At 47.2% G+C, this 10,476-nt stretch overlaps 1 protein-coding gene across 3 annotated transcripts in view; it reads right to left on the bottom strand.

Annotated features, from left to right (window-relative positions):
* Nucleotides 1-2,492: 2,492 nt before the first annotated feature.
* VEPH1 (ventricular zone expressed PH domain containing 1) overlaps nucleotides 2,493-10,476 on the bottom strand; it is a 68,411-nt gene continuing 60,427 nt past the window's right edge. For all 3 annotated transcript variants that reach the window (XM_088530455.1, XM_088530456.1, XM_088530457.1), the window contains 2 exons: nucleotides 6,687-6,823; nucleotides 2,493-2,733 (listed from right to left, as the gene is read on the bottom strand). In XM_088530455.1, coding sequence (XP_088386581.1) covers nucleotides 2,497-2,733; nucleotides 6,687-6,823 — 374 coding nt within the window. In that variant the 3' untranslated portion in view covers nucleotides 2,493-2,496. The remainder of the gene's footprint in view (nucleotides 2,734-6,686; nucleotides 6,824-10,476) is intronic.

Here is a 10,476-nt window from a genome sequence, read left to right as displayed (position 1 = left end):
ATTTGCTCCAAAAGAAAATTTGCAACAGCAGGATTTTTTTTTTCTAAATCTCCTTGCTCTCATCGTAACTAGATTGATGATTTCTGTGTTTCTCCTTTTAGGAGGATAACTAGAATAAGTTGCCAGCTGAATTTCTCTTTTATTTTATTCCAAGTTTTAATTTAAGACAGAAGAAGTGTGGCTAAGCTTCTTACTTTATGTAATTATTCTCTGGCCCCCAAACCAGGTTCTCTCCAACCACGCAGCTCTGTGTTCCCTATTGCTTCGGTCCCCAGGGCTGCAGGGAGGGATGTCAGTGACTGCTGGCAGCCAAAGGCTGGTGACAAACTGCAGGAAGGCAGGTGAAGCAGTGCTGGAATTGCCCAAACTCGGATACAGGAATCACTGGACCCTAGGATGGGTTTTCTGTCCTGATTTGTGCATCCCCATGCATGACGCCCATGTTTGTACCCGGGCATATAAGCCAGTGACTAAACTCAGGATGCAGTACAGAGGTGGCAGGCCAGAATTTGGCATCACAGAGATTGTTTTTCTGGGAAAAAAAAAAAAGGCCATCAGAGTGTATCAGAAGCCAGTGACATTACTTGGTAAACACACATGAATTTGTACAGGACAGTGCTGGAACTGAAGGCCATAAACCTGCATTTAACCTGGTGCCTGCAGGGCGCTCCCTTAGACTGCATGGTGCCTCGTATGCTGGTAAGTGGTGCAGGTATTTCAAATTAAATGACTAAAGCCTCTTCCCTTTCTGTCACTCAGACCATGGAAATTCCCCTTTGAACGTCTGCTCTTTCCGTTAAAACCAGGTTCAGCTTCGTGGCTTCATTTATGTTCCCAAGAGGGAAGCAGGAGGGATACTTGGGAAACGCAAGTGCCTTGGATGGGGCTGGGAGGAAGCAGCGCGCTCCAGAGGCACCGGGCACTGGGAAACCCCCGCGCCGCCCGGGCCAGTGGGGCCCGGAGCGAAACCTGCCGGCGCCGCCACCAGCGCCGGCGCGCGGGAGCCCGGAGCGCGGCCCCCACCTCAGCCGCTGACAGGGTTTATTCCTACGTCTTAATCAAAGCAGGAATTTTTATTTCTACTCAGCTTCGAATGACTGCTAAAGTTCATTTCTTCACCCACAGATTCATCTTTTATCTCTTTGCTTATTTATTTATTTTTGTTTTATATTTCTTTAACTTTTGAATCATATGAGAGTGAAAAAAAAAACAAATGTGGATATTTTCCAGATTTGGACAAATTTTGGAAAGTTACAAACACAGAAAATAATTACATTAAAAATTACATTCAGTGACAAGCGGAGGAAAAGGAGGAGAAAGAGGGAAAAACAAAACATTTAAATATTTAACATTATTTTTTAGCTCTTTATAATCGCTCCACTTGAAATTTTCTGAAATACAGAAACAAATTTGATTTTTTCACTGACTCACAGGCAGTAAAAAGGATAATATACATTGAGATTAAAGAACCAAAGGATTTTTTTTTTGCCAACAGGTAGAAAGTGAATGAGGAAAGATGAAAGAATCAGTAGTGAACGGCTGCCCCACTTTTAGCTGCCCAAATGACAGCACATGGAAACTCGGCATAGCTGCACACTGCTCTGCAAATGCCTTTGCTGAGAATAGTTTCTTCTTTTTTTTCGCTAGAAAGAAAAATAAGGTAAGGAAACAGCTATGTTATAATCACTTATGCATTCTTCTGCCTGAATCAGGCAAAGAGAGAAAAACCAGCCCTGAACGCTGATTTTTCCCTCGTAAGCTTACTTTGGGCACAGATTAACCTTTTCAATGTGCTGCGCTTCCAGCAAACGCAAAACAAGTGGAAACGTGTACGTGGAGACGAAGCTGCAGGAGCGCTCCGTCCTCTGGCTTCCTTCAGACTAAAATGGAGACTTGCTGCATGTTAGCTATAAAGTAAAGCTACTTTTGGGTGGAGCTTCCTTCCTTCCTTAGCCAGCAGGTTCTCCCTGAAACACCAGGGAGCTTGTGCTCAAGGATGCTCCCGAGGGTACCTTGTCCCACTGCTGCCTCGCTCAACTCCGGAGCAAAGGCAGACAGGTTGGGATCTACATTGGTTTCTAATGAAGTTTTCTAGTTTTATGGCAAACAGGCTAAATAAAATTTGCCCTTCTCACGTGGATGGGAAAGCTACTCCTATACCATTACATTGGTGGTGCCAAGGGGCATTCCTGGGCAATGGCAGTCAGTCATCTGGTAGCGTTACCAAAATGTATTGAAGGTGCAGCATTAAAACAGAAATATCCCTGATCCATGCCAGCCAATGGCTTCCTGGCAGTTTCCGAAGAGCCAGGAGTTATCCAGGGCCAGGGACGTTCTTGCTGATCAGTTTGCATGTGGCTACCCTGGTCTGGAGGTAAAAGTGGTTGGCAGTATGGCCGGGGGTGATCTGTGCCGCTGGCTGCTGTGCCCAAAATGGTGCCAGACTTGAATCCCGCTCCCGTTTTGCGAGAGCGGAGCAGCCCGGGTGCCGTGGTTCTACAGGTAGGTGGTTGCCTCCCTGCTCTCCCTTTCCTTGGCCTGCGCCACGGCCACGTTGAGGCACTGCAGCCACTCCTCCGCGTTCTTCTCGTCCTTGGCCTTGAACACGTACGTCTTGCTCTCGGTGAATATCTCGAAGGCCCGAGGAAGGCTGCGGTCCCGGCGCTTCCTCGCCACCACTTTAACGCTCTGCACCTTGCTGAGCTCGATGGGGCAGTCGTCGGGGTCATCCTTCTGGAACAGGGGACAGAAACAAGAGCACGTTCGTAAAGTGAAGCGCTCCACGGCAAACACTGCTGTGGGGGATTGCTCAACAGAGCCATCGGCGGGTCACCAACACACAGCCATGAGGTCCTTTGCATCTGCACTACTTAGTTCCAAAATGGTGATGATTTCAGCTATTAATCCAGGCTGGGCTGTCCCTTCCCCTGGCTTTAAACAGTGGTGACCTTTATTAAAGATGCCTGAGGACCTGGCCACGGGTTTCTTGCCTGAGTGCAAACGAGGCAGAGTCTGACGAGCCGCGTGTCAGCTGGCCTCTGAACACTGGTGTCATCCAGGGAGGCGGATGGCCACAAAGTCACTTCTGAAGGCAGTGCTACATAGATCAATGTGTCAGCCACTTCCCTCCGGTTAAACAATTCTCTACTGCATCCCCAGACAATTCCCAAACTTTAGCCATTCCCCAATTCCATTTACTTTTACATTTTGGGATGTGTTTTCAAAAGCAGAACAAGAAGGAGGCTTTACTAAAAATAAATGATACTACTTAAAATAAAAACATTTGGAACACACATTTGCAAAAATGTTTAGCCCATCAGCTATGTGTGGTCAATGGCAAAATACTTCCTAGGCATGAAAATCAGGCAGTGCCCTGGAGACTCTCTTAAGCACAATAAGTTCCTTCTGCTCATTTTAAAAAAGGGAATGGGTACTTTGAGTGTGGTCCAGGAACATGAAGGAAATCATGCCATTTTTTTTCATAACAAATGAAGATATAGGACATTGCAATTTAATTTTATTTGAAAATGCAGAAAGTAGGTAAGTCTACAAATCTTAGCATTATTATAAGAATGGGAATATGATGCAGCAGAAAAAGAGTTCCCAGATCAAAGCTGTGGAAGTTTCCTGAGGAAGAGGAGATCTGTAAGCTCAGTAAGAGATCTATAAGAGCAGATCTGTAAGGTATGAAATGTGGTCTCCAAATGAGAAGTTCAAGCCCAAGGCCCTGATTCCTCACAGGTATTTAGGCACCTCCTGTAGAGCTTCTTGTATTTTTTACTTAGAAGGGTAGTGAGTTTTAATCCAAAATTCAGAAGCCGGTTTTCCTAAAGCTGGAAGGCAGGAAGGATCTGAATGAGAGCTGGATTAGGAGCTGATCATGAATCTCCAACTCAGGAGCGATGACTGACCTGCCATTTCCTCCCCTTCATAATAAATCCATGGGCTGAGTTGCCCAACTTTTGGAGCTCTTCCACACTGGGCGGAAGGTCTTACTTGCAGCCAGGGTCTCCTGCGTTCCCCGGAGTGCTGAATCCCCGGGCCTTTCTGGCCGAAACGCTGTTTAATTCCCCACTCACCAGAGCAGCTCCCGGGTGACGCCGCCGGCACAGCCGCCGCTGCACAGGTCTCTCCGGGACGAGGGTGGTCCCTGGTCCGTGGGCAGCAGATCACAGCCCAGATCCGCATCTTCCCCGGCTCAGGCCCTGCTGCTGCTAAGTATTTTGGAGTGGGTTATTTACCTACCTCATTCACTCTTTACTAGTGATCCCATCCCTCTCCTGAGAAGTTACCTTTGAACGGATAATTTCCCACTAACACCTTCAATTCTGGCAAAATGACTTTCCTTTCTGGTGACAAAACTCATGACCGTCTCTGTACAGGAGCTAGTGCTTCCAGAGGCAGCATTAACCCCCTGGGCATGACCAGGGCCCAGCAGTACCTGTCCCCGCTCCCCTGGCTGCACAAAGACCAGCCCAGGCAAGTCTTTACACACCGAGTTTAAGCAGGCTCAGCCTCGAGATGAACATGGTGAGCACTGTATCGCATGAGATCCGAAGCAATTACAGGCTCCAAGAAGAACCAGAACTTCACGCCCTGGGAGCCAGATGTTCAGGCTTAGGCCCCCATCTAGCAAAGACGACACGTTCTCTTCATTATTTGTCATGCACACATTGGGTTTGACCTCAAGTTGCTAAAGAAAGTTGATGGCCCCCTCGGCACATTTCTGGGGAAGGAGTTTACCACAATTTTCCAAGAGTTGAGGATGTGGCTTGCACTGGGACCTCTCACATCTTGGTTTTCTCCTGCCTGCCTTTCACCCACCACCATAGAGTTGCTCACACAGAGCAAATATTGTTCACGTGGTGACTTTTCCGAAGGACTCGCCAGGCCCAGCCAGCTGGCTGCCTCACAATGCTTCTTCTGTGCTTGCTCTGCACTCTGCGCCCTGCGCAGTCAAAACACCCACATAGCGCCGGCCTCCTGACCGTGCCAGAGAGGAAGGGCAGGATCCTCATCCTCTGCCAGCTTCAATGGGGAGAACAAACACCAGATGCGCTGGGCAGCCTGGGCTCGCTATTCTAAAGGAGCAAAGAAGCCTTGGATTTTCCAGTTAAAAAAGGAGGAAATTAATCTATATGAATTATGTCCTTGGAGCAAAAGCTGCTGTTCAACAAGCCAATCTGTTGGCTTCATCTGGCTAGGAAGCATCGCACGTTCCTCACGGCTTCCTCACGGAGGGCAAACCCAAGGGGCTGGTTTCCATGTGCTAATCGTGTCCCAGGAGGAAGCCGGGTATTCAATTTCCTAGCAACCGACTTGTTAGGAAAATGACAATTATTCAAATACCCTTTAAAAAGTGAACGTCAGCCAGACCTGAACCTATCTCACGACGTGTGTACGCATCATCCTCGGGGTCTCAACCCAAGCCTCGGAAGAAGCCACTAGAAGCTGAGGAAGAGGCAGTTTGATGAAACACTCCCTTTCAGGCATTGCCCTGTGTGCCCAGGCGCATCCTCCTCCAGGCTCAACACCCTGGTACGTTTCCTAAAGGAAGGGACTCGGAAAGCCACTTGAGAAGCTTAAAGAGCTTTGCTAGGTTTCTGTAATAATAAAGATTATTTACCAAAAATATTAAGGTTTGACTATAATTGGAAAATGCAGCTATTTAGGGATTATCTAAGAGAGCTCTTGCAAGAGAGCTCTTGTAAATAAAGACTATTTAGCATAATTCTCCTTGTGAAAAGCTGAACAAAGTCAGCTCCTAATAACTGAGAAATAATAACTCCTGGAGACCAAATTCTATTGTAACATACTCGATGTCCTGTATTCAAGTAATTTCACTAGAATTTTATCTGAGTTGCTGGGAATTTAGATGAAGGTAGAAGTGAAGGCAAAAAGCTCAGCTCCTTGCAGACACAAGTGTTCTACATCTCCTCGCCTTACAAAACCTTGCATTTCCTCTACAAGCAGCATCCATTATAATGCCACCATCCCAAGACTGGTTATGAATGTCTAAAAGCAGGCTGCTTATTTGTTACCGAGTGAACTGTTTGTTGGTTTTGGAGAGCACCCTGAGATGTTTCATAGGGGCCTTTCCAGATGGGCTGGACGTGATCTTCTCCCCCAGACGCTGCTGATCCCGTGAACGCCTGGTACCCAAGCGCTTACCGTGCTCTTTGCAAATGGAAATACGTATTTACATGAGCAGGATTTGCTGAGAGTGTGCTTATTCAATGAAAGAAGGAATCCCTAGACAAGATTGAAAATAATTCTTCAACCCTCTGAAGTTCTGAAATTCCCTAGAACGTGGCCCTCAGGTGCAGCGAGGCAGTGGGGAGGGTTCTCGGGCCCCGGTCCCCAGCTTGCACGTTGTGACGGTGCCGGGGTGCTGGTGGCCGTGCAAGGGGAGCGCTGCAGGCAGCGGCTCCGAGCCCGGGCTGCTCACGCACAGCCGTGACTGCCCTTAATTGCGCAAGAGCAACGTCGATCCAGCAGGACCCTGGAAAATCTCACGCTCCTGACGCACAGGGAAGGGCATAAACAAACCCAGTGAGCGAACCCTTGGCTGCAGGCAGCCACACGGCGCAAAGAGAGCAAGGCAGAAGGCTGAGTGCTAAAAACCGCTGGGAAATGGTGCTGCGGAGGAGGGAACACAGCAGCAAACCGGTGCTCTTCCGACTTACGGATTTTCCTTTCCGAAAAAGCAGCTGGTTGCCAGCAAGGGTGAAGTAGCGAGTTTTCCACCTCTTGATAAACTTCCAGCGGACTTGCTTCTCCTTGAGCTTCCCTTCAATGAGAGGCTGCCCGTCCTGGTTCACACCTGGGGAGGGGACAGACGCGGGGGTTAGTGCCTGGAGGAACGCGTCGGAGTGGGCGGCCTCGCTGTTGGAGCGGCTCCCTGTGCTGCTCCATCTACCACCTTTGTTCCCACTTCTGTTGGTCGCTGCATCCCTGTCCCCACCGCACCCCTCCCAGCGGCTCCTCAGCTCCACAAAAACGCTACTACACAATTAAAATTGGGCTTTCACATTGTCCCTCTGTCTTAAAGCCACACCATATAGTTTAATGCTGAGTTATATTCCTGTCACAGGATAGTCTAGTCCAGAGATACGACTTTCTCAACTGCGAGAGTTTGCATATTTCCCGAAACCGTGCTAGGATCAAATACAGAGCTAGAACTACAACTTCCAAACGGAGCTCAGAAACTAGGCCCCACAGAAATCAGCATCAATCGTTTTTCATTTCACGGCAAATTCCAGCCCAGAAGGGATTTTTTGCTGGGAAATGGGATGGCGAGACAAGGGGCTTGGTGTCCCCAGTGTCACACAGGGACCAAATCACAGCTCCTTTGAGCACCAGTGGAGACAGTGACGGGCTCTCTCAGCCCGCCCGTATCCAGTGTGCACATGATGACTTGCCCTGCGTTTTGTAGCAATCACTCCTTGTTCAACCAATATTCACTTTTCTACGTCTTCCTTTAGGGCTGTTCCAAAGATTTAACATTAACAGTCAATTTCATTAAAAAAAAAAAAAGCCAACCTTTTCAGTTTCATTAAAAAATAAACAGCAAAGCCTCGCGATCGCCCAGCCCTGCCCGCTGGGAACACGATGCTTTCTGCCACCTTGCCATTTCTAAAGTCACTCCTCAGTTTTGACACCCGCACACGAGCTGCCCAAGCACCACAGGGATGGCTCAAATGCAGCTCGAACAAGGCACAAAACGCACCCCAAATGCTGCCAAAAACCACTGACTCCCAAGCACCGGGGAAGATAATAATTCATTCTGAGACAGAAAATAAAAAGCTCTTTTCCCAGATGGCATTTTTCAGATATTTTGCTGCAGAAGAACAGGCCCTAGGACCACCAGAATTGTCCACATGGACAGGACTGGTGGTGCTGCTAAGATGGGTGGGGAAGGCCCAGTTTTCCAGGATGTCCATTAGTTATCCTTGAAAGGTGCTCGGGAAAGGTGGCTTTGTGGGAAGACATTCCAAGTTTTAAGCTGCTATAGGTGGTTGTAAATGACACCTAAACTGATGACCAAGCTGTTGTGTTATCATGGCTGGTTGTGCAGATGCCTCCACAAAGTCCTGCCCTGGTGACACCCAGTGCCAACAGCCCCATCGTCCCACGCTCTGCCACTCGGCTCGCTGTATATTCATGTGACTGTTAAGAACTGAGCTCTGATTCTGAAAACTTATTTCTTGAAGACTTCTGTTTTACTTCTTAGGTGGGATCCACCTCCATGCTGCTGTGCACGCTTGCATGCGGTTCCTTGGTAGAAGGTATCCCCGAGGCGGATATTCCTTGGATATCCCCAAGAACACATGTAGCTGTGTGCCAGGAATTACCACCTCAGAGCATGATGCGAGCTGCAGAAACAGCTAGATGCAGCATAAGAGTGATCTGATACTGTTGAGCAGTTGAATGTTGTGCAACTTCCCAGCTCCTGGTTCCCTTCAGCGCAGCTCTGGTACTGATTGCTCTGCAGTAGGAACATATCTGAACTCAAACAAACAAGCTGGAAAGCTTGGAAAGACCAGAAGACACAGAGATGGCTGGTGGTCAGGAAAGCAACACGAGAAAGGGACTTAATGTGCCGTTTTGGCCTGAAGTGGATTTTTACGGCCGACGTCTTCCAAAAGTAGGATTTGCTAAAGAAATGCTGATCTCCTTTAAAGCACTCGTGGCTGGAACCAACGCTGTAGCTGCAGTTCTCATGTACATCCACAAAGAGGTCCATGGGGAGCTCTGACGTCAGCTTCCAAAGACGACATAACGAAGTAGATGCCAGTATGTCTGACAGTACGATTAGAAGAAAAAGATTTGTGAAGGATAATATTATATTATTTCAATATTTTTACAAGCCCCTTTGCTTATTTTCAGTGCAGTTAACTTCACAGAATCAGAGTAATGCTGTTGGAAGGGACCTCCAGAAGTGTCTAGTCCAACCTTGGGCTCAAAGCAAGGCCAGCTGTGGGGTCACACTGTGTTGCCAGTTGACTCTTGAAAACTCTGAAGATGGAGACTCACCAGCCTCTCTGGGCAATGCTTGATATTCCTCATGCTGGGAATGTTTTTCCTTGTATCGAGTGTGAACCCCTCGTGTTCCGGTTACTCCTGCTGACTCCTATCCTCCCGACGTGCACCCCGGGATGACCCTGGCTCCATCTTCTCCATGACCTTGGTGCAGGTGTGAACAAGCTGCTATTAGGCCAAGCTGAACAAGCCCCTTGTCTCAGCTTCTCCTCAGGGGCCAATTGCTCCAGCCTCCTTGGTTGGCCTCTGCTGAAGTTGCTTCAGTTTGTCAACTGGAGAGGATCCAAAACTGGATGCAGAATTTGAGATGAAGTCTGGTGTGTATAAACAGCCCTTATTTCCTATCTGCTGCTTTAGTTTGGCCTCTTATCAAAACCATTCTCCTTTCAGAGGCTGTCCCGGAGTCCTTGTCAGGATTCCACTTGCACAACTCTTGTCCGAATGTGCAGTGAACGCCTGGCGCAAGTTTGGAGTAAGCGCATGGAGCTACGTTGGCAAGAGAGATCACAATGCGAGTAACTCCATCCGGCCACGGAAACGCAGGACCTGGCTCTTCCGGAAGAAGCACATGCACTTTTCATACACTTAGAAGAACTTTAAAAAAAGCAATCAACTACCAATGGGAGTGGGCACATTCCCTACACTCATCTGAATTATTGTTATTTCTACTTTTGATTTCTGCAACTCACACGAATCTATACAAATTGCCAAGAGTTTATAAAAATGGTTCAATAATGATTTAGGACTGGGTAATCTTTCGTATCACGGGGAAACTAAGGATTCTCTTTAATTTGCCCAAGCAAACATAAAAAGAGGACATGATAAAGGCTACACATAGTTGTCACTATCACCCTAGCAGGGAAGGGCCTAATGTGATCCCAGAAATAAACTTGTAGTGTAGCAAGGAGCAATTCACCTGAGCAACTACTTAGGGAGGCCATGAGTTCTCTCTCATCTGACTTTTGAAAATCAAGGTTGGATATCTTTAGAAAAACATGAAAAGATTATATAGACCAAAGAGAAGACACTTCTTTGATAAAAACATTGAGCTAGATTTTCTTGGCTACTGGTTTATAGGAGCTCAAAGTAAGCGACCAAGCAATGCCACTGTGTTTCTATCTCTCTGTAGGATGGCATGCTGACACAAATCAGGGGATCTTTTGCTAAGAAAATGGAGTTACAGAAGTTGAAGTATATACATTTATACTAAATACTTTTTAAAACTTCTTCTGCAGAATACACATAAAAAAGTCGAAAATATTACCCAAACTAAAAATGGAAAATTATTTACTGTAATTTCCATTGCCTCTTAAAACATATCATTATACAGAGACTAACTCCCAAATCAGTGTAAGTATCTCTTAACATAACTGCCCATGGGAATTATATTGTATTAATTGTGTCTTGCCTTCTTTGCAGAACTCTAGTGCACCC

Source organism: Tinamus guttatus, unplaced genomic scaffold (genome assembly GCF_059628265.1).
Source record: "Tinamus guttatus ecotype Peru unplaced genomic scaffold, ASM5962826v1 Tinamus_guttatus_pri_ptg000376l, whole genome shotgun sequence".
Taxonomy (NCBI): domain Eukaryota; kingdom Metazoa; phylum Chordata; class Aves; order Tinamiformes; family Tinamidae; genus Tinamus; species Tinamus guttatus.
This window is presented reverse-complemented; position numbering and strand designations above follow the sequence as displayed.